This window comes from Rana temporaria, chromosome 3, assembly GCF_905171775.1.
Source record: "Rana temporaria chromosome 3, aRanTem1.1, whole genome shotgun sequence".
In the NCBI taxonomy this organism is placed as follows: Eukaryota; Metazoa; Chordata; class Amphibia; order Anura; family Ranidae; genus Rana; species Rana temporaria.
The window spans coordinates 283,929,099-283,954,280 of NC_053491.1; the positions used below are offsets into that span (position 1 = coordinate 283,929,099).

General features: G+C 44.6%; 1 protein-coding gene across 1 annotated transcript in view; it reads right to left on the minus strand.

Moving 5' to 3' along the window:
* Positions 1 to 25,182, minus strand: part of SLC23A1 (solute carrier family 23 member 1) — a 408,950-nt gene that overhangs the window by 233,009 nt on the left and 150,759 nt on the right. Inside the window, exon 8 of the mRNA XM_040344710.1 lies at positions 10,650 to 10,770. Coding sequence (XP_040200644.1) covers positions 10,650 to 10,770 — 121 coding nt within the window. The remainder of the gene's footprint in view (positions 1 to 10,649; positions 10,771 to 25,182) is intronic.

The following is a 25,182-nucleotide window of genomic DNA, read 5'->3' on the forward strand; positions in this document are numbered from 1 at the left end:
TGTTGTTTTTTGGCGGCGGTCACCAAGGCTATGGGTTTCCCCCTCACTACGCATTTGTGCGCTTCCCAGAGAGTGACAGGTGTAATGTCTGGGTTGGAGTTTTCATGAAAGTAAGTTTGAATGTGGGACTTGATCTGGGCTACTGTAGCAGGGTCTTTCAATAGAGAGGGGTTTAGGCGCCAAGTTTTAGTGGAGATGTTTACTTCGGTGGAAGGAGATCGTTACTATTATTGGGTGGTGATCGGATAAGAACATTGGCTCTATAGTGGCGTGGGACAGAAATTACATGTCCGCTTGGGAGAGAAAGAAATAGTCTATTCTCGAGTATTTTTGGTGGGGTGAGGAGTAGAATGTGTAGTCTTTGGTGTTTGGGAAAAGTGTATGCCAAGTGTCGTGGAGATTTGCACCTTGATCTGGCGTAGGGCCCGATAGGGGAGTGTGGTGGAGCCAGTGGAGGAGTCTAGGGCGGGATTCATCGGGGTATTAAAATCTCCGCCGAGGATTAGCAGTCCCTCCCGAAAGGTGGAGAGCAAGTCTCCCATCTTCCTGAAGAATGTGACTTGATGTTCGTTTGGGCTGTCGGCATGCTTAGAAATCGGCATGCTTAGAAATGAGGATAGAGACCCCTTTGGTCTTAGAGGAGGGGTTCGTAGAATGAAAGGCTTGTTTATATATGTGATTTGTTAGCTTGGGCACTGCCCCTGACTTGAAGTGCGTCTCCTGAAGTAGTAGGAAGTGCGCTTTATGTTTAGAGAGGGCTGATAAGACTTTCGACCTTTTCTCAGGGGTGTTAAGGCCCTTCACATTTAGTGAAAGGCATTTGAGAGAAAAGTGATTTGACTTATCCATTTAGAGGGGTTATAGAGTTCAAAGGGGGTTTCGGGAAAGGCCGTGAGCTTTCTAGAAGGGGAGGAGGAGTGGATCTCTAGGAGGGAAAAGAAAAGAGAAGGAGGGAGAGAGAAATGAGGTTCTGGTTTGCACGGGATGTGGGAGTGACAGGGAAAGAGTTACAAGGTAGTAAGGGAGAGACAGAAAGGGGGGGGGGATTGGTTATTAGGGTGGTACAGGTTGAGACCCCGAGTCTATAGGTAGGACAAAGGGGGGGGGTCAGGTATCAAACTCTGTGAACACGTCCCCTCAGTTCTAGAGGTGAGAAGAGGGAATTCCGGAGGTGACTACGAAAAGGACTGTGACACCTAATAGGGAGGGGGATGGGTAGGGAGGGAGAGGTAGAGTGGGTGAGGATTCCGGAACGTCAGCTGTGGTCCTGTTGGACAGCTGTGTGGGGGTAGTAAACCTGAAGGGGGATCTGCGAATCGGCATTAAAGAGGACGATAAGGAAATGTATAGTGGTTTATTACCATGAACTACTTCAACAATAGAAAAACAGTGCAGAACAATTTAGAAACCATATGGGGTCAAAAGAGTTAAGGGAAGCCCAGGAGGGGCATAAAAGACCTATAGGTAGATTCAGAAAGAGTTAGGCCGGCTTATCAGTAGATAAGCCGACCTAACTCAGAATCTACGCCGACCTATGTTTAAACGTATGCTTGCGCCGTCCTATCTTAGATTGCAATATTTCGGATTGGCCGCTAGGTGGCGCTTCCATTGCAGTCGGTGTAGAATATGTAAATGAGTTGATACGCCGATTCACGAACGTACGCCCGGCCGCAGCTGTAGATTTACGCCGTTTCCGTAAGGCATTATCAGGCCTAAAGTTATTCCATCTATTAGGTGGAATAGCAATGTTAAAGTATGGCCGCCGTTCCCGCCACGAGATTCAAATTTTTTACGTCGTTTGCGAAAGAGAAGCATGCATATTACCACTACGTGAATTAAGTATTCTAAACTTTAGGTCTCCTGTTATTTATGGCACGGCTTAGCTGCTACATCTCAGGCCCCGTACAGACGACCGAACATGTCTGCTGAAACTGGTCCGCGGACCAGTTTCAGCAGACATGTTCGGTCGTGTGTAGGCCCGAGCGTGCAGGATTCCAGCAAACATTTGCCCGCCGGGCCTTTTCCCAGCGGGCAAATAATTCTGGACTTGTTTTAAAACAGCCCGCTGGAATCCTGCCCGCTCGGACATGTTCGGTCGTCTGTACAGACCTACCGTACATGTCCGAGCGTCCGCCATCCCTCGCATGCGTCGAATGACTTCGACGCATGCGTGGAAGCATTTAACTGGCAGGGCCGCCCACGTCACCGCGTCATCGTCGCGGCGATGGCGCGGACACGCCCCGCGTATTGTTTACGCGCGGATTTCTGTACGATGGTTAGTACAGCCATCGTACAGAAATCCCCGGGCAGACATGTACGGTGAAAACGGTCCGGCGGACCGGTTTCATCGTACATGTTTGCCCGTGTGTACGCGGCATCAGGGGCACCTCTGACCTCCCAATGCCATTGAAAAGAGCAAGCTGACCGTCATGAGGGCTCGTAGGGCCCATTTGGGGAGCAAGTTAAAGTTCCGCTTGGCTCATGTCATGTCTAGAGATGCTTCAGCGCTATTGGTGGTGAGGTCATGGGAGAGGGTCGCCACATTACAGTACATAGTCAGTGCAAATCGCAACCGAGGCAACTCAGGGCGATCATGGAGGGAAAGGGGCGAATTAAGATAAACTGGGTATGGGAGGAAAGAAGAAACAGTTTAACTCACGGAACCACGATTCCAGATACGAACACTCGCGTGTTCACATGTCCCGATTTCCCCTCCGTGGGGTGTCAGCGTGACCCGAAGGGTGAGCCTGGAAGTCGCGGCGGGATGGACGATCACCAGGAGATGAAGGGTCCAGTCTGCGGCGTCTGGATCTATGTTGCTGTGCCTTGGGTGATGATGCGTGTGAGACTGGCTTCCACGGATCCGTCGGGAAATAGAAAGCGTACCATTTTGGGATGTCGATGGGCGGTATGTCGAGTTGCTCACAGAAGGCAGGAAGGTCTTCCGGTGTACGTAGGAGGGCGTTGCGCCCTCTGGCGGTTGCAGATAGGCAGAATGGAAACTTCCATCTGTATTGAATATTTCGCGCCCGAAGAGTGTCCAGCAGGGGGCGCAGAGTGCGCCTAGTTTGCAAAGTTATCTGGGACAAGTCTTGGAATGTCGGCGCCATTGTGTAAAATACGTCCCCTGATTCTGGCTCTCTTAAGAATCTCTTCTTTCAGGGGAAAGTTCACAATACAGCACACTATATCTCTGGGGGGTTCCGAGTCCCTGGGTGGGGGTCTCAAGGCACGATGGATCCTTTCCATCTCGATGGGCACATCAGCAGGCCGCTCGAGCAGGTCATTGAAAATGGCGCACACCGCCAGGGGCATTGAGGCCTGGTCGATTCCCTCAGGGAGACCCCGCACCCTAATAAACATGTGGGGGAGATGCATGTCATAAGTCTTCTGCACTTGCCTTATTGCTGCGGCCTGGAGCTGTGTGTCTTCCTCCAAGTCTTTCAGGCAGCCCCCCATCGCCTGCAGATCAGCTTTCAGATCAGAAATGGCCGCCGTCAGGGTGTGCTTAATGTCCAGCGCGACCGATTGCAGATCTCTTTGCAGATCCAGAAGGCTAGGTGCCGCTCTTCTGGTATCCTCTACCATCTGAGCCGCCGACCTGCTTGGTTGGGATGGAGACAAGGCCTTTGGTGCCTGGGAAGCTAGGAGCTCCGCGGAGTGTGTTAAGGCCCGGGTCCGGAACATCTCCGGTATGTTGGATCCAAGTTGCGATCCGTTCTCCGTTGTTGACCGGGGGGGTCGAGGTACTCCTGTGTGTCCTTCCCATTTTTAAAAGTGCAAGTTAGGTCCCCAAAAAGAGCTTTTTTCGTTCTCAGTACACCAGAGTTTTCAACTCATGCGGCCATCTCGAGTCCCATCCAGGCCACGCCCCCATAAGATCAATAATTAACAGTGAGTTAAAAAATAAATAATAAATAATATGCCAAATCTATTTAAGGGGACAGAACTGCAGGGGATGCAGCTATGTAGTCAAAGAGGGTGGAACTCCACTTTAAGCTAATTAATGCTCTGGGGCTGAAGTGTTTGTAGCTGCTGACTCTGCTTTAATGTGGAAAGTTGTCTCACAGTGTACTGGATTGCTTCATACAGAGGTTGTGTATGAGATGCATCATCTATAATGTTGGGTGTCCTACTTGTGTGGATGCTGCTGCAAAAAGTAAAACTAATAATTTCCTTTTTTACATTTTAGAAGGGGGTGTCTCGAGATTGTCCATAACTGGGTGCTAAGATGGAAAAAGTTTGAGAAACACTTCTCTAGATGAAAATATGTAGCTATATCCATAAAGACTTACGACGGCGTATCAGTAGATACGCCGTCGTAAGTCCGAATCCGCGCCGTCGTATCTTTAAGCGGTATGCTCAAATTGAGATACGCTTCTCTGTTGCTAAGATACGACCAGCGTAAGTCTCCAACGCCGTCGTATCTTAGCTGCATATTTACGCTGGCCGCTAGGGGCGTGTATGTCGATTTACGCCAAGAATATGCAAATGATCAAGATACGCCTATTCACGAACGTACGCACGGCCGTCGCATGTAAGATACGCCGTTTCCGTAAGGCGTTTTCAGGCATAAAGATAAACCATAAAAAAGATGGCGCAGCCAATGTTAAGTATGGACATCGGACAGCTGTCAAATTTCACGTCGTTTACGTTGTTTGCGTAAGCCGATTCAGAATGGGGCTGGGCGTAGGTTACGTTCACGTCGAAAGCAAGGAGTATTTGCGACGTGATACTGAGAATGCGCGCGCATGCGCCTTACGATCGGCGCTTCATTTACATGTATGGTAATGAATCGTGAATTTATTACCATACAACACGCCCCCTACCTGCCTATTTTGAATTAGGCGGGGTTACGCCTGGCCATTTGCGCTACGCCGACGTAACTTAGGAGGCAAGTGCTTTGTGAATACAGTACTTGCTTCACTATGTTACATCGGCATAGTGCAAATGGGATGCGCTACGCCGACCTAAAGATAGGCGGCTGTACCTGAATCTAGCTAATACTCTACTCTTCTACTCTTTTCTACCCTTAATTCCTTACTTCACCCACCAACTTGCTTACTGCTCAGGAGTAGGGATGACGTAAACACCCCCCAGTTCGGTTTGCATCAGAACATGTGAACAGGCAATAAATTAGTTTGTACATCCGAACACCGTTAAAGTCTATGGGACACGAACATGAAAATTCTGAAGTGCTAATTTTAAAGGCTTATATGCAAGTTATTTTCATAAAAAGTGTTTGGGGACCCAGGTCCTGCCCCCAGGGTACATGTATTAATGCAAAAAAAGTTTAAAAAATGTACGTTTTTTTGGGAGCAGTGATTTTAATAATTATTAAAGTGAAACAATAAAAGTAATGAAATATTCCTTTAAATTAACAAAGGGGACCCCCAGATCCCACCCCCCTTATGTGAATTGGTAAGGGGTACATTGAGGCCCTACCATTTCACAAAGAAAGTGTAAAAAAAAATAAAAAAACACACAGACACAGTTGGCATAAGTCCTATTAAGAAAAAAAAGATTCTAGCGTTGGTAATCCACTCTCGATCTCCACTCCAGCGCTGTCGGTATCCAGCGAGGGATGATCTCCTCTCCAGGTCCAAGCTCCAGCGATGATGTCCAGTGCAGTGGGGAACAGCATCCTGCCTGGATCTGGAGAGGAGGTTTTTTTTTCAATTTTTTACACTTTCTTTTGTGAAATGGTAGGGGTACAATATATCCCTTACCAATTCACATAGGGGGGCGGGATCTGGGGTCCCCATTGTTAAAGGGGTCTTCCAGATTTCGATAAGCCCCCCGCCCGCAGACCACCACAACCACGGGGCAAGGGTTGTGGGGATGAGCACAAGGTGCTTTGAGGGGTCACAGACCCCCAAAGCATCCTCCCCATGTTGAAGGCATGTGGCCTGGTATGGTTCAGGAGGGGGGGCGCTCTCTCGCCCCCACCCCCTCGTTTCCTGCGGCCTGCCAGGTTGTGTGCTCGGAAAAAGGGTCAGGTATGGATTTTTGGAGGGCGTGGAGTTCCCCTTAAAATCCATACCAGACCTGAGGAGTCTGGTATGGATATTTGGGGGGAACCCCACATAATTTTTTTTTAATTTGGCGCACTTTTTTATCAACGACTTTCAATTACTTTTTTCTGTATTGCCGGGAGCCGACAATTCATTGCAGCCGCGATGACTTTTAAATTACTGTTTTTCCTTCAGAAATTACATTTTGTGTGGGGACAGTTCTAAGCACGGGAAACAAGCGCTAATTTACAGGCATACTATACACACCTCCCAGGTACAAAATTTAAAGGAATATTTCACTTTTATTGTTTCACTTTAGGCATTATTAAAATCACTGCTCCCGAAAACAGTCAGTTTTTAAAACTTTGTTTTGCATTGATACATGTCCCCAAACACTTTTTATGAAAAGAATTTGCAAATAAGCCTTTAAAATTAGCACTTTAGATTTCTCCCATAGACTTTTATAGGGTTTCGGCAGCTTTTCGAATTTGCCGCAAACACCCCAAATTGTTCGCTGTACGGCGAACGGGCGAACAGGCAATGTTTGAGTCGAACATGAGTTCGACTCGAATTTGAAGTTCATCCCTACTCAGGAGATTGCCAACCATTTCAAAAGCAAAATTTACACAATTCGCAAGGAGTTATCCAGCATTTAACTTCCTCCCCTACCCAACACATGAGGTCCAACACCGCACTCAATACTCTCCTCCTTCTGCCCAGTTACCACTGATAAAGTGATAAAGTTGATAAACTTCTCTTCATGGCCCACCTGTCCCCTGGACCCTGTCCCCTCACAATTACTGCAACCACCTTCCCACTCTATCCTAAACTCCCTAACCCACATCTTCAACCTCTCCCTCTCCTCTGGCACCTTTCCTTCACCGCTAAAACATGCACTGGTTACCCCCATACTTAAAAAACCCTCACTAGACCCTATCTTTTTGAATAACTTAAGACCCATCTCCCTGCTCCCATTTGCCTTCAAGCTTATCTAATTCCTTATCCATGACCGAATGAGTTTCTACCTCACTGACAACAACCTTTGACCCCCTACAGTCTGGCTTCCGCTCACAACAGTCCACTGAAACTGCACTACTAAAACTGACCAATGACCCACTAACTGCTAAAACTAATGGCCTGTACTCTATACGCATACTCTTGCTTCCTTCAACACAGTTGACTACTTGCTTCCCTCAGCAAACTCAACTCCCTTGACCTCTGTGATTCTGCTTTATCCTGGTTCTCCTCCTACCAACTCAGCTCACTTTCAGTGTCACTTACAACTCCATCTCCTCTGCTCTTCTTCCTCTTTCTGTTGGGGTATCCCAAGTCTCAGTCCTTGGGCCGCTCCTATTCTTTCTCTATACCTCTTCACTGGGCCAGTTGATAACCTCCCATGGCTTCCGATATCACCTCTGCTCCAACAACACCCAGATCTATCTCTCCACTCCTCAACTCACCCCCTTGATCTCCTCACGGATCTCAAACTTACTGAATGATATATCGGTGGATGTATATGGATGTCACACCACTTTCTCAAACTCAATATTTCTAAAACTGAGCTTGTTATATTTACCTTTTTTTAATATGGGAGTGGGAGGTACTGGTAGTCGATGGGAGATTCGGAATCAGACAAAATAAGAATGTTTGTTAATATCATTTAACCATTGTCATAATAATTACGATTATTCGTTATGATGAAGTTAAAAACCCAGGAAGTCAGCACAGCCCCAGAAGGAAGTCAGCACAGCACAGGGATGGTGGGAGCCCCTCACAATGAGCACAGCAGGGGCACAGCCCCTGGAGGAAGTCGGCACAGCACAGAGATGGTGGGAGCCGCTCATAATGAGCAAAGCAGGGGTACAGCCCCAGGAGGAAGTCAGCACAGGGATGGTGGGAGCCCCTCATAATGAGCACAGCACAGGGATGGTGGGTGCCTCTCATAATGAGCAAAGCAGTGGCACAGCCCCAGGAGGAAGTCAGCACAGCACAGGGATGGGAGCCATTCAAAATGAGCACAGCTGTACTGTAATGTACTATAATTGTGATGTCCCCCTCTACATTTATAAAGCACTGCGTAACCTGTTGGCACTATATCAATTGTGTATAAGAAAAATAATAATATAAGTACGAAGATGTACTAAAAGTGATTATCTACTGTTGTGGACATTAGTGCTTGTTTTTCCCTCTGCTGTATTATTGTACTGTTTCTGTCAAAGTATGTCCCCCTGAGGAGGGTGTTGCTGATGTTCTGGACTGCCAGTAAATAAAGTGGATCTGTTTGAGCGCTTGCTGTGCTTCTGGAAATAGTGTTAAGAACAGGGGAGGGGGATTGTGATCAACAGAGAATCCTGAATGTGCAGAATGCTAGTGTAGCATCCTTCTAGATAGGTGCTAGGATTTATTAGATTTACATAGTTACATAATTAGTCAGGTTGAAAAAAGACACAAGTCCATCTAGTTCAACCAAAAAAAAATACAATCCCATATACACGACTTAGTACGCCGTCGGATCTAAGCTGCAATTCTTCGGCGGCTGCTAGGTGGCGTTTCCGTTGAATTCCGTGTCGAGTATGCAAATTAGCTAGTTACGGCGATCCACGAACGTCCGGCCGGCTGGCGTATAGTTAAAGCTGCTGTTATGAGGCGTACTCAATGTTAAGTATGGCCGGCGTTCTTGCGTACAATTTTGAATTTTTTACGTCGTTTGCGTAAGTCGTTCGCGAATAGGGATTTGCGTAGAATGACGTCACTGTTGTGAGCATTGGCTTGTTCCGGGTTAATTTCGAGCACTGGGATACCCCCACGGACGGCGCATGCGCAGTGAAAAAAAAAACGTTGTTTACGTCGGGTCACGACGTATTAACATAAAACACGCCCCCATTACATCCATTTGAATTCCGCACCATTACGCCGCCAAAGATACACTACGCCGCCCTAACTTACGGCGCAAATTCTTTGAGGATTCGAAAAAAAAGAATAAAGTTACGGCGGCGTAGTGTATCTTAGATACGCTGCGCCCGGTGCAGAGGTACGTGGATCTGCCCTACATCTTTTTTCCTCTAGACATAAAGAGTGCCCCCTTGTCCTTTATAATGACCTTAAAGTGAATAACTCACCACCAAGTTCACTATATGGACCCCTTATATATTTGTACATGTTGATCATATCCCCCCTTAATCTCCTCTTCTCAAGAGGGAATAGATTCAGTTCCTCTAATCTTTACTCATAGCTGAGCTCCTCCATGCCTCTTATCAGTTTGGTTGCTCTTCTCTGCACTTTCTTCCATTTTTTTGAGAACTGGTACCCAAAACTAAACTGCATATTCCAGATGAGGTCATACTAATGATTTGTACAGCGGCACAAGGATATCTCTCGCTCTCCCGAGTCTATACCTCTCTTAATACAAGAAAGGACTTTGCTCTCTTTGGAAACCCCAGCTTGGCATTGCATGCCATTATTGAGCTTATGATCTACCAAAAACCCCAGATCCTTCTCCATTGTTGATTCCACCCGTTGTACTCCCCCTAGTATGTATGATGCATACATATTCTTAGCCCCCAAGTGCATAACTTTACATTTATCAACATTAAACCTCATCTGCCACATAGTCGCCCAATTAGACAGAGCATTGAGTAAATCGGCTTTTAAATTGGAGACATCCTGTAAGGACGTTATTCAACTGCATAGCTTAGTGTCATCTGCAAAGACAGAAATGTTACTATTAATGCCAGACCAAATATCATTTGTAAAGATATTAAAAAGTAAGGGTCCCAGCACTGAACCTTGGTGTACACCACTGATAACCATAGACCATTCCGAGTAAGAATCATTAACCACTACTCTCTGAATTCTGTCTTTCAGACAGTTCTCTATCCATTTACAAATTGATCTTCCCAAGCCTGTAGACTTTACCTTACACATGAGCCGTGTGTGGGGAACTGTATCAAACGCTTTTGCAAAATCCAAGTATACCACAGCCAACCCTCTGTCCAAGGTTTTAATTACCTCTTCATAAAAACAAATCAGGTTTGTTTGTCAACTTCTGTCTTTTATGAATCCATGCTGCCTTTTGCCTAAAATATTTTTTTCAGCAAGAACTTGTCTATGTGGCCTTTTATTAAACCCTCCAGTATCTTCCCGACTGTAGTAGTCAAACGAACTTGGTAAAGACTTTGATCCCTTTTAAAATATGGCCACCACATTGGCCCTGCGCCAATCCAGTGGTATGATTCCAGTCATTAACGAGTCCCTAAATATTAGAAACAATTGCCTTGAAATGTCTGTGTATGGAACTGTGTTAGGGTCCTAAACCCTTTCTTTCACATTTTTGATCAATTTTTGCTAAATAAATGTATTGTTATTCATCAAAGTGATATATATATATATATATATATATATATATATATATATATATATATATATATATATATATATATATATATATATATATATATAATAACTGATAGTATAAAATACATAAATTTTGTATATTGATTGAATAAATTTAAATCCAATTGACCAAAAAACATTAATTTCTGTAAAGTAGATATATGTGCATATATGTTATCAATAATAAATCATAGATGTTACTAAAAAGATAAAATTAATTGCTAAACAAATAGTTTTACTTACTGGAAACATTTTGAAGATTTGCATTCTATAAAATGCCATTCCTTTTCCAAATTTGTAATAAGGCAAAACAAGAGTAACATTTCTTAGATACTGTGCAAATAATATTATCAGCGTCAAAACCCTGTAAAATAAATTTTCATGTTTATTGGTTTACCAACGAAAATATACAGGGATTTTAGAGTAAGGACAGCTGTACAAAGACCAAAATATTCCAATAAATTAATTTACAATCAGAAATCTATCAATCCATGTATGGTTTAACTATAGAGAAAAGCATTCAAACATCAACAAAATACTTAATATAGTACATTGTGAGTCATCAAAAATGAGAAATTGTTAAACATATTTCTGTGACTGAGTGCTAATTTCCATAGAGATAAAGGGACCAAAGTCTTTCTTTGTGTGATCTTCATCCATGTGATGGCAAAGGCAAGGGATTATTGAGGTGCATTGCAGTAGTCTAGTGATATAAAATTCTTATTTTGGACTACTAGTCACTATCAGTCACTATCCTGTCCATGACCAGTCAATGGCCAGCCAAGGCCTAGAAAGTGCAGACAGAATTTGTCTAACTCAGCCAAGCATGGGGATTTTTTAAATGAATTTTGACACTTAGTTACAGCCAAAATGTTTTTCTGGTACTTTTCAATGGGAGAAAGGTAACCTCCTGTCAGAAATGTAGTTCTGTGTTGGGACACCTAAACATCAGACAAAAACTGACCAATGTTGTATCCTTCCTTACTGCTACTAGAAGCCCTAACATAGCCGCATGAGATTTTCTTTGTAGGTAAATCAGACAGAGAAAGTAGGTAAAAAGACAAAAGATAGATAAGACGAGGGGTGGAAGGATGTAAAACTTTTTATACATTAATTTACATGTGGCCAAAAATACCTAAGGGGTGGGATATATGGGAGATGAACACTCTTTAATAAATGATGAGTGTTCCACATACATACCTGATAATATTAAAAATGTGAAGGATGTAATGAATGAGGCCTGAAATATTTATATTAGATTACAAGCGAAAAGACTCTCTTGATATTAAAGTTTTATCTATTTCTAATCTTAAATATTATAAACTAAGTATCTTGTAAATCAAGGAATGGAATGTAGCGTAGGTTTTTAATAGGTATTGATGTACAAGAAACTTAGTAATAGTTTTATTTTATAAATTACAACATATACGGAGACATCAGATCTCATTGTTCTGTGGGAAGCTGGGAACATCTGATCTTATTATTCTGTGAGAAGTTGGGAATGTGGCTTAAACTGGTTTAACTAGTTTTTGGGCTACTATATACAGTATATGGTTGGAAGACAAAGGGCCATTTTCAAGATGTGTCTGAAACAAGTGGAATATCGCCTCCAGGAATTTCGAAAGAAGTTAAGGACTCTCCTGGATGGAAAATGCTGTATTTATCTATTTCATAATTTGTAATACATCTTTAAACCAAGCTAAGTAAATTTATTACACTTCTGAGTATTTGTTAAATGATTGCATTACATACACATATGTGAAAGGTAAGACATTAAATTGATTGCAATGCCCTGGGGTGGCAAAAAAAAAAACCAAGTACAGCTGTGCCACATCCTATGTTGAAGGTTAAACATAGGGGGTCAGATTCAGATAGAGCTACGACGGTGTATCTCCTGATACGCCGTCGTATCTCTGAGTTCCGTCGGTCGGATCTATGCGCCTGATTCATAGAATCAGGTTCCGCATAGATCTCCCTAAGATCCGACAGGTGTAAGTGCAATCTCACGCAGGCCGCTAGGTGGCGCTTCCGTTTGTATACGCGACAAATATGCAAATGAGGAGTTACGCCGATTCAGAAACGAACGACCGCCCGGCGCTTTTTTCTTACGTCGTTTGCGTTCGGCTTTTTCCGGCGTATATGTTACCCCTGGGTCTATGAGGCGCAGCCAATGTTAAGTATGGCCGTCGTTCCCGCGCCGAGTTTTGAAATTTTTACGTCGTTTGCGTAAGTCGTTCGCGAATACGGATGGATGTAATTTACGTTCACGACGAAAGCAATGACGTCCTTGCGACGTCATTTAGAGCAATGCACACTGGGAGATTTTACGGACGGCGCATGCGCCGTTCAAGTAAGACGTAAAAAACGCGGGGTCAAGGGAAATTTAAATAAAACACGCCCCCTACATCCCCATTTGAATTACGTGGCCTTACGCCGCAACACATACGCTACGCCGCTCTAACTAAGGGTGCAAGTTCTTTGTGAATAAAAAACTTGCGCCCAAAGTTAGAGCGACGTTACGCGGGCCGGACAGATACGCCAATGTATCTGAATCCGGCCCACGATCTTGATAGTAATAAAGTTTAACCCTTTATTACAATCATCCACTGATCTGTTGGAGGAGCCACTGAATTGTGTTTTACTCCTGAGGTTTCATTTCCTTTGCTTTCTCATGGATGTATTATAAAATATAAACTGAAGTGAGCTGTTGTACTTAGCGCTGAACACCATCCTTTATTGCTGGCACAAATTAAAACAAACCAAAAGCTGATTGTAAATTGTGTAGAGTGGATTTGGTGTCACTACTGGCATTATTCATTGAGCTCCTGCTTCAGCTTATCTGCCCTGTCACCAGATAAATGAGAGGCTGTTAAGTGAGCCTAAAACATGAATAAATTATAGCAGCTGGCTACTAAATAGTGCAATTTGAGTGACACTTCTTAGTCTTCCTGGTGTGATGATTTCACATCCATACTGGCAGTACCCTGTAGTTGGTTGTATCCACACTTTGTAAGCCAACAGAAAAATTCCCGCAGAGCAAAGGATGGACCATTCTTTCTACAATTATTATACATCAGCGGAAAAAAATAATTGTTTTGGGTGTTGGTGGTGGCCATACACCATAACATAGTTACATAGTAGGTGAGGTTGAAAAAAGACACAAGTACATCATGTCCAACCTACTGTATGTGTGTGATTATATGTCAGTATTACATTGTATACCCCTGTATGTTGTGGTCGTTCAGGTGCTTATCTAATAGTTTTTTGAAACGATTGATGCTCCCCACTGAAACCACCACCTGTGGAAGTGAATTCCACATCCTTGCCACTCTTACAGTAAAGAACCTTTTACGCAGTCTAAGGTTAAACCTCTTTTCTTCTAATCTTAATGAGTGGCCACGTGTCTTATTAAATTCCCTTCCACAGAAAAGTTTTATCCCTATTGTGGGGTCACCAGTGTCATATTTGTAAATTTAAATCATATCCCCTCTCAAGCATCTCTTCTCCAGAGAGAATAAGTTCAGTGCTCATAACCTTTCTTCATAACTAATATCCTCCAGTCCCTTTATTAGCTTTGTTGCCCTTCTCTGTACTCGCTCCTTTTCCAGTACATCCTTCCTGAGGACTGGTGCCCAGAACTGGACCGCATACTCCAGGTGAGGCAGACCAGAGTCTTGTAGAGTGGGAGAATTATCGCTTTATCTCTTGAGTTAATCCCCTTTTTAAAGCATATTGATATTATGTTTGCTTTGTTAGCAGCAGCTTGGCATTGCATGCCATTGCTGAGCCTGTCATCTACTAGGAACCCCCAGGACCTTTTCCATCCTTGTAGGGGTGGATGGCACTGCCCGACACCTGAAGAGTGATCCTCTACAGTGAGTCACTCCTCTCAGGTGAATGTGCAACAAACAGGTGATAATCACTCCCATCACCTAAAGGGTGATGCTTCAAATAGGAGGGGGTATCTGGATCCTTCTACACCTCCTGGGGTGAATCGCTTCCAATAGACAATAGAAATGTCCGGCCAGATACCAGAATACTTCCAGCCGTGCAGGATATCCTGCAGGTCACTGTAATCTTACCTATTGGAAACAATTCACCCCAGAAGGGGTAGAAGGATACAGATACCCCAGTGTCTGCTGAGCCAAGGAGGAGGCGATTGCTTGGAGTACTGCCATTACACTCAGTACATGCGTTTTACCCCTGCAGGAGTGAAAGGATCTGGTGAGTGGGGAACTGAAGGGGAGCACAGAAGTCACTTGACTTACTTCACATCTGTGGAGAAACCTAGGCACGAGCTACGTTGACCAAGCACAAGTCACTTGAGATTTTGCCATTTTGTACTACTTAGGACTGAACTTTTTAATACATTTTTTCATTTTTTTTTCACTGGAATTGAATTCATTATTTATATATATATATATATATATATATATATATATATATATATATATATATATATATATATATATATATATATATATATATATATATATATATTTATGGTCGTTACCCTCTGACCGAGAGAGATGTGGATCACATAAACACGCGACAAGACTTACAACATAAATAGACCTGAAGTGTGGCTTGGTGGTCTGGTCAGTATGCCAAGAAAAGGGGGCATACCCAAGGTAAGTAATGGGTAGTTAATTGAAGAAGGATATGCTGAGAAGTGCCCTGAAAAAGGGAAGGGCGGGAGGGTGTCGAATGCGATTGAATGCGCAGACTCACGGACATGAGGTGAGCTGGGAAGAGTCGGCCCAGTGACGTGTAGTACTGCACACTGAACCGACAAAGAGCATGTGTGAGTGGGCTGCTTAAATACCCTCCGGGCTCCTCCCATAAACTCAGGCCACCATACTGGCCTTCTTATTTATGGTCGTTACCCTCTGACCGAGAGAGATGTGGATCACATAAACACGCGACAAGACTTACAACATAAATAGACCTGAAGTGTGGCTTGGTGGTCTGGTCAGTATGCCAAGAAAAGGGGGCAAAAGACTCAGATAGGGAAATAGTTTATATTGATTTCTTGTATTTATTTAGCCAGCTTGGTAAAGGCTTGGGCCATTCCTTCATGAGGATTAGGGATGTATGTGGCAAAACAAGGAGACTTCCATCAGCCAGGTATCTTGATTACGTAGTCTGGTACTCCCTGTTGGGAGGCAACTGAGGCTGCTCCAAAGAATGTCCAGAGAACTGACTGGGGTTTGAAGCCCAAGTTACTTAGGAGGATTCTGACATGCTTGACACACTGGCTGACACTCAGGGAGCTGGTTTAGAAAGGGCAGCAATGAGCTACCATCAGATTGGCTGGGTAGATGGAGCAGTAGTGGGTCGAGCACCGTCACTGGGCATCAGGCGTTGTGAGTCTGAAACAGGTTGATGTCAACCCCAGGGGCTGGTTTGTTGCGTTTGCAGACTGTGAGAGTGTAGTGGTTTGAAAGCGAGTCGGGTGGCGTCGGAGCAGTGTGTGACTGCCGGAGCCGCTGACTAAATTCACTAGGTTGTAGGGAACCGTAGAAGGCTTGGTAGATGGCTGTTCGGGTGACTAGTCTGGGCAAAGCCCTAAACAGGGAACGAGTAAGGATTTTAGACATGTCCCTAAAGAGGGGACTCTTGAAAGGTAGGCGCTTGCCACTGACTACAGGTTGGTGCTTCTGTATGCCCTGTAGGAGGGACTTGACTGCATGGGCTCGAGAATACTGACGGTTTACTGGGGTCCTGCAGGGACAGGAAATGCTGGATGCCATCTAGATATGGCGTGATAGTATTGAGAAATGGTCAGCTGCATGTGGCAATACGATATGAAGGCTAGGATGTGTCCAACTGCTGCTTCGGGGCAAGGGGCCAAAAATTTGCGATTAGTGTTCCAAGCAGTGCGATAGGCCTTCAGTGTGTTGCGTGCCAAGGAGTGGTTAATAAGTTGGATTGCGTTGGTGAGATGTGACTTCAGTCCATCGTCAGCAATGTCCATGGTGGGACAGGGATAGTTGTTGGGTCGGCTCCAGGCTCTTGCTGGAAAAACATCCATTCCAAGGTTGGAATAGGAAAGCGCATCAGCTGCTTTTTGCATTTGCCTGGAAAAAGGTCTACATAAGATATTAACTGGTGACGGAGTGACAGCTGCGCGAGCCTGTGCAGGAAGTGATGGGGAGTGACTTAGATCTACCTTAATTGATGATGTCGGCTGTGGCCTGATTGTCTGTGGTGAAGAACAGTGTCTGTCCTGTTCAAGTGTGGTCCCAGACCTGGGCAGCTGCCACGATGGGGTGCAGCACGAGGTGTGATGAAGACTGGGTGAAAAAATTAAGAGAATTTCTGGGGGCCAATTTTTGGAGAACCAGTGGCGGCCTAAAAATGGCTGCAAAAGCCTTTGGTGGCTTGGCTGACACTGCCAGGATGAAGATTGAAATGCTGTTCTATCAGGTGGGGAAGTTGTCCCACATAGCTAAGTCTGCTACTGATGCTTGGTCTAGTTTGAGAACTTGGACTGGATCTTGCATTGGTGTGAGAAAATAAAGACAATACACAGGTGCTCAACAAGACGATATACATGCACTCGCAGGCCAACGTGCACTCGCAGGCCAACGTGCACTCGCTGGTGCTGGATGAAAAACCTGAACCAACCGCAGGGAAAAAACAGAGAAAAGATGAGCGGCCCGCGCGCCACTGAAGATGAACAGCCAACTGGGCGCCACTGTGTGTCTGTGTGGCTGATCGTTTGTCACTGAGGTGTGTTTGCAAGTTTAGTTTGTATTCGGGTTTGCACGTAGGTGCCTGCCGCAAAGTGTTTTATACTACTGCAGACAATATTGTGCGGTTGCAAGGGTGTCAGTGAGTGTCAGGTTGCTGGGACGATATTGTGTGGTTGCAGGGGCCTTGAGTATTAAGGTTTGTTTTGAGACGGCATTGCAAGGGTCTCAGTCTGGTTTGCTGAGACGATATTGCGTGGTTGCAAAAGGTCTCGATAAGTGTGGCGCTGCTGAGACGGTATTGCATTTGCAAGGGTCTGAACTACGGTGTGAGGCTGCTGAGACGGTATTGCGTGGTTGCAAGGGTCTCGATGAGTGTGGGGCTGCTGAGACGGTATTGCGTTGCAAGGGTCTCAACAATGGTGTGAGGCTGCTGAGACGGTATTGCGTGGTTGCAAGAGTCTTGATGAGTGTGGGGCTGCTGAGACGGTATTGCATTTGCAAGGGTCTGAACTATGGTGTGAGGCTGCTGAGACAGTATTGCGTGGTTGCAAGGGTCTCGATGAGTGTGGGGCTGCTGAGACGGTATTGCGTTCGCAAGGGTCTCAACAATGGTGTGAGGCTGCTGAGACGATATTGCGTGGTTGCAAGGGTCTCAGTCTGGTTTGCTGAGACGATATTGCGTGGTTGCAAAAGGTCTCGATGAGTGTGGTGCTGCTGAGACGGTATTGCATTTGCAAGGGTCTGAACTACGGTGTGAGGCTGCTGAGACGGTATTGCGTCGTTGCAAGGGTCTCCATGAGTGTGGGGCTGCTGAGACGGTATTGCGTTTGCAAGGGTCTCAACGATGGTGTGAGGCTGCTGAGACGGTATTGCGTGGTTGCAAGAGTCTTGATGAGTGTGGGGCTGCTGAGACGGTATTGCATTTGCAAGGGTCTGAACTATGGTGTGAGGCTGCTGAGACGGTATTGCGTGGTTGCAAGAGTCTTGATGAGTGTAGGGCTGCTGAGACGGTATTGCGTTTGCAAGGGTCTCAACAATGGTGTGAGGCTGCTGAGACGTTATTGCGTGGTTGCAAGAGTCTTGATGAGTGTAGGGCTGCTGAGATGGTATTGCGTTTGCATGGGTCTCAACAATGGTGTGAGGCTGCTGAGACGGTATTGCGTGGTTGCAAGAGTCTTGATGAGTGTAGGGCTGCTGAGATGGTATTGCGTTTGCATGGGTCTCAACAATGGTGTGAGGCTGCTGAGACGGTATTGCGTGGTTGCAAGAGTCTTGATGAGTGTAGGGCTGCTGAGATGGTATTGCGTTTGCATGGGTCTCAACAATGGTGTGAGGCTGCTGAGACGGTATTGCGTGGTTGCAAGAGTCTTGATGAGTGTAGGGCTGCTGAGATGGTATTGCGTTTGCATGGGTCTCAACAATGGTGTGAGGCTACTGAGATGGTATTGCGTGGTTGCAAGAGTCTTGATGAGTGTAGGGCCGCTGAGACTGTATTGCGTTTGCAAGGGTCTCAACAATGGTGTGAGGCTGCTGAGACGATTTTGCATGGTTGCAATGGTCTCAACAGGTGTCAGGTTGCTGGGCCGAGATTGTGTGGTGACAATTTTTCATTTTTTTTTCATTTTTTTCTCCACTTTTTATATCTCTTTTTGCTTTTTTTTTTTTTGTTTGCGTTTTGTAAGGGTCATGTGTTGCAAGGGTCTTAACAAGGGTGTCAGGCTGCTGAGACAATTTTGTGTGCTTGCAAGAGTCTCCATGAGTGTGGGGCTGCTGAGACGGTATTGCGTTTGCAAGGGTCTTAACAAGGGTGTCAGGCTGCTGAGACAATTGTGTGCTTGCAAGAGTCTCCATGAGTGTGGGGCTGCTAAAATGGTATTGCGTTTGCAAGGGTCTCAACAAGGGTGTCAGGCTGCGGAGACGAATTTTGCGTCGTTGCAACGGTCTCAACAGGAGTCAGGTTGTGGGGCTGAGATTGTGTGGTGGCAATTTTTTTTTTTTTTCTGCACTTTATTTTTTTTTTTGCGTTTTTTTTTTTATATATTTTTTTTGCGTTTTTTTTTTTTTTTGCGTTTTTTTTTTTTTTTTATATATTTTTTTATTTATTTATTTATTTGTAAGGGTCATGTGTTGCAAGGGTCTTAACAAGGGTGTCAGACTGCTGAGACGATTTTGTGTGGTTGCAAGTCTCGATGAGTGTGGGGCTGCTGAGACGGTATTGCGTTTGCAATGGTCTCAACAAGGGTGTCAGGCTGTGGAGACGAATTTTGCGTAGTTGCAACGGTCTCAACAGGTGTCAGGTTGCTGGGCTGAGATTACGTGGCGGCAATTGTTTTATTTTTTTTTTCTATATATTTTTTTTCATTTTTGCGTTTTTTTTTTATTTTTTTTTTGCATTTTGTAAGGGTCATGTGTTGCAAGGGTCTCAGCAAGGGTATCAGACTGCTGAGATGATTTGCATGGTTGCAAGGTCTCAATCAATAAGAATTGGGTTACTGAGAAAGGATAGAAACACCTGGTTTGTTTGTACCTTAAGCAAGCAGTATAAGGTAGAAGGACAACGCCTGTTTGAATCGTAGGTTCCGCAGGGGCCACTAATGAACGATATGGGAGAGAACGAATGGTAGCAAATTGATAAGACATAAAGCATGTGTAAATCTTACTTGCGACAGTGGGCCATGCGAGTGAGTCTGCGGCGGACTGTGGCTGGAGTGAAACATGTCGGGAACGTGTAGCGTGATGCCGTGCATGGGGCAAAACAACGAGGTTTGGTGTAGAAAATAGAACACGAGAAGTACGTATCAATGCTTTGTAAGCTCCACTGCGGGAACCAAACATATGGTACAGGTGACACCATGAGTGGCCACGAATTTGACATGACAAACAAGCTAACGAATCCTACCTGGGACAGTGAACGTGCGACTGGGTTTGCTTTGGACTGGAGTGGATGTGCAACACATCCCAAGAGTGTATTGTGGCGCCATGCATGACGCACAGGCAATAACTTTAGTCAATAAATGAGAGAGAAGAGCCGTGTACAAGCAATTCGTAAGTTCCGCTGCAGGAACTAAAACACACGACATGGGGGAAACAATGAATGACAACGGTAGAAAGTATGCAATGTATCTGATACAAAATGGTTGTAAAATGCATGAAATGAATCCGATACGAATTGATAGTAAGGAGTATTGCACGAATCTGATACGAATTGGTTGTAGAGTGTATGCTACCCCTTGCTTTGAAACCGAACACCTACCAACCACCCATCCCCCCAGGCTAATCAAGTGCAGAGAAGGCACCATGTGAGTCCAATTACCACCTCAATCTGCCAAAGAACCCATACAAACACATGTCAATCTCCAAATGGATTTACAAATGAATCGTATGTTTGGCAGAAGGAAGTTACAAATGTATTATGCCTGAGCCGAATGATGTTGAAACATAAGCAACAGTAACTCAGAGGCAGTTTTTTCCCAAAAGGGATGCAGGATAGGAAGCATAACGAATTGCAAGATTGCACAAGATACGAAAAGGTTTGAATCCTACCTGCGACAGTAAGCGGGAACCGCCGGCGAAGACCATGAAGGGAGAAGCCGCAAAGCGCTTGCGATGTCGAATGCGATTGAATGCGCAGACTCACGGACATGAGGTGAGCTGGGAAGAGTCGGCCCAGTGACGTGTAGTACTGCACACTGAACCGACAAAGAGCATGTGTGAGTGGGCTGCTTAAATACCCTCCGGGCTCCTCCCATAAACTCAGGCCACCATACTGGCCTTCTTATATATATATATATACTGTGTTTCCCCGAAAATAAGCCCGGGTCTTATATTAAATTTGTTACCCAAAAACACACTAGGGCTTATTATCGGGGTAGGTATTATGCTATATGCTGTCTTCTCTCCCCCCTGCCTGTCAGAAATCCCCTGTGGAAATTCCTAAAATTTACAGCACTGCATATTGCATTATGTGTATGTCTGCAATTCAATTGTGCCACATACCTTCTTCTAGTGCTGGGAACATCTGTAACCCTTTGAAGCTCTCTTCAAGCACTGTAGAGGGAGGGGGGCCCGATATCCCTCGCTGACAGCTTGCAGTAGAGATGACATCAGCTGATCGCTGCTCGGCTATTCTATTGCCCGTCGGAGCCCTTATCCCAGCTCTAAATAATGCAGAGGGAGGGGGGCCCGAAATTCCAGCATTCAGAGGAGCAGATCGGCGTAACATCAGCTGATCGCTGCTCGGCATTTTCGTTGCCAGTCGGAGCCCTTATTCCAGCTCTAAGGAATGCAGAGGGAGAAGGGCCCGACATTCCTCCTGACAGCTTTTAGAAAAGCAGATCAGCGTAACATCAGGAATGCAGAGGGAGGGGGGACCACGATCCCCGCTGGGAGAAGATGGGAAGAGGAGAGCAGCGCGAGTACAGCTGAGAGCAGAGGGAGGTCAGCGCTATACCAAAAGGTACAACTACACTATACAATACAGTAATAGAGTGGACTCTAGTATTTCCCTGACACTTTAAACTAGGGCTTATTTTCGGGGTAGGGCTTATATTGCAGCCCTTCCTGAAAATCGGGGTAGGTCTTATTTTCGGGGTAGGTCTTATTTTTGGGGAAACAATATATATATTTGCACATTTATTATGAATGGTCTAAGATGAAATGTGATGTTTTTACTGATTTGATGAAATTATTACCACATTCGCATGTCTATGTTGGTTTTGGAAGTTGGACACATGGTTGCAATCAGCACGATTAATAGAGCACATTAATAATATACTTTTGGATATAGGTCACAGGGTGAGAACACCCTTTATAATATTTATCTCACATTTTGGGGAATCACTCACCATTCACCTGAGAAAAGTGACCTATTTGGAGGATCACCCTTCAGATGACAGGAGTGGTCCTCACCTGTTTGTTGCACATTCACCTGAGAGTGACTCACTGTAGAAGATCACTCTTCAGGTGTCAGGCAGCACCACCCACTCCTACATCTACACAACTTTCCAAAATAGGTGCTCCAATTGGAGCCCCCCCCCCCCCCGGGAGACAGCAGCCTAGCCTACACCTAAGCGCAGAATACACCTTTTTGTTATACCTTTTCCATCCTTGATTCCCCCAGAGGTTCTCCCCCCAGTGAGTAGTTTGCATTCATATTTTTGCCACCCAAATGCATTATTTAAAATGTTTCCACATTAAAACTCATTTGCCATGTAGTTGCCCACCCCATTTATTCGTTCAGACCTTCTTGCAAGGTTTCCACATCCTGCGGAGAAGTTATTGCCCTGCTTAGCTTGGTATCGTCCGCAATTACAGAGATTGAACTGTTTACCCCATCCTCCAGGTCGTTTATGAACAAATAAAATAGGATTGGTCTCAGCACAGAACACTGGGGGACCCCACTTTCCACCCCTGACCATTTCAAGTACTCCCCATTTATCACCACCCTCTGTTTTTAATCCATGGTCCATGCCAACGGACCTTACTTTGTACAGTAAACGTTTATGGGGAACCGTGTCAAACGCGTTTGCAAAATCCAGATACCTGCGGGCCTACCTTTATCTAGATGGCAGCTCACCTCTTCATAGAATGTTAATAGATTGGTTTGGCAAGAATAATTCTTCATGAATCCATGCTGATTACTGCTAATGATACCATTTCATTACTAAAATCTTGTATATAGTCCCTTATCATCCCCTCCAAGAGCTTACATATTATTGATGTAATTCCTATGGATTATTTTGGCCCTTTTTTAAATATTGGTGCTACTTTGGCTTATCTCCAATCAGCTGGTACCATTCCAATAAGTAGACTGTCAGAAAAATTAGGAAAAATGGTCTGGCAATTACTTGACTGAGTTCCCTAAGGACCCTTGGGTGCAAGCCATCTGGTCCCGGTGACTTATTAATGTTAAGTTTTCCAAGTCTATTTCTAATTCTGTCCTCTGTTAACCATTAGGGTGCTTCCTGTGATGTGTCATGAGGATAAGCACTGCAGTTTTGGTTAATGAAGCCCCTCAATTCCCTTGTGAAGACTGAGAAGAAGAAGAAATTCAATACGCCATCACCCCATCCTTTGTAACCAGATTTCCTTCCTCATTCTTTATGGGGCCAATATGTTCTGTCCTCCCTTTTTTATGGTTTATATACTTAAAGGGTCACTAAAGGAAAACATATTTTTTGCTGAAATGACTGTTTACAGGGTATAGAGACATAAAAGTTAACTGATTCCTTTTAAAAATGATTAAAAATAGATTAAATTCAATCATATAATGTGCCTCTAGTTTCACTTTCGTTTTTAAACTGGTTTCATATTTCTGTGAAGTAAAGAGACCCACAGAACAAAAACAAACAAATCCAGGGCAGTGTTTTGTTTTTAAAATTAATCTGATTGGTTCTGAGGGGTTTTAGACACACAGCTTGGACCACAGTGAAAAGCTGCCATGAGATTTTTCATAAGGAGCCAGACAAGCAGGAAGTGTGGAGATCAGAGCAGAATTACAGCAACTTCAAAGCAAAAATGAACAATGAGGACATGAAACCAGTACTGCAGTAAGGTAAAGGAAGCTATTTAGCTAAAAAAAAAAATTCCTTTAGTGATCCTTTAAAGAATTTCTTGGGATTTTTTTTGCTCTCCTCCGCTATGTGTCTTTTGTGTTCTGTCTTAGCCGCCCTAATTGCACCCTTACATTTCTTGTTGCATTCTTTGTAAAGTCTGAATGTTAATGATAATCACTCAGCCTTGTATTTTTTTTAAGGCCTTCTCTTTTGCTTTTATATGCATTTTTACATTGTAGTTGAGCCATCCAGGACTTTTGTTCGTTTTTTTTTTCTCCCCAATAGGATATACTGGCTATTTGCTCTTATTTAATATGCTCTTAAAGCAAACCCATCTCTCCTCTGTGTTCTTTGTATCTAAGATTGGATCCCAATTTTTATCTTCTAGCAAGGTTTGTTAGTTTAGAGAAGTTTACTCTTTTGAAATTCAATGTCTGTATTCCCCTTATGTTTCCTATTTGTATGATTTATACTGAAGCTAATTGACCTGTGATCGCTGTTTCCTAAATTTCCCCTTATTTCCACATCTGTGGTCAGGTCTGTATTGTTGGTTATAAGTAGGTCTAGTAACGCTTTGTTTCTAGTTGGTGCATCTAACATCTGACCCATGAAATTGTCCTGCAAGAGATTTAGGAACTGGCGAGCCTTAGGCCTCGTACACACGACCGAACATGTCGACGGACCAGTTTCAGCAGACATGTTCGGTCGTGTGTAGGGCCGCCGGACAATTTTCCAGCCGACCGGACAGGATTCCAGCGGACAACCGTTTCTTAGCATGCTAAGAAACATGTCCGCTGGAAGCCTGTCCGCCGGACATGTCCGATGGTCAGTACGACTCATCGGACATGTCCGCTGGCCCGAGAACCCGCGCATCGCGTCAAAGTGATTTGACGCATTCGACGAAGCATTGAACTTCTGGGTTCGCTCACGTCGCCGCGTTATCACATCGTCATCACCGCGTATTCTGTCCGCGCGGAATTTGGTCTGATGGTGTGTACAACCATCAGACCAAATGATCCCATCGGACATGTCCGATGAAAACGATCCGTGGACCGTTTTCATCGGACATGTTGGGCCGTCTGTACGAGGCCTCAGACGAATGCACGGTTCCTTCCGCCCAGTCTATGTCTGGATAATCCCCCGTTGCAGGGTAGTGACCGCCCGTCACCAAGCAGGAGCTTAAACAGTCTTAGAACCGCTGAACAATAGAGGTGTAAAATTCTGACTTCATACTTGTATGTATCTATAACTGGGCTCTGAGCGAAGTCACTTCTAATCTGTTATTTAACACCAGGTTGTATGTCAGTTTTATGCAATGTTTATCCAAATGGAATGCATATGTTCTGGACTCTGTAATCTCAAATATATTTCACACAAATTTTTCACTCTCCCCTTTCTCTCTTCATACAGACATTCAGAACTGCTTGTTTGTAAACTTCCTATTGGAGGTTGTCTTTAAACTCCCTATTGGAAGAGCCTGAGCCAATCAGGAGACAGCAGCAAAAGACTGTGGAGAAGGAGATA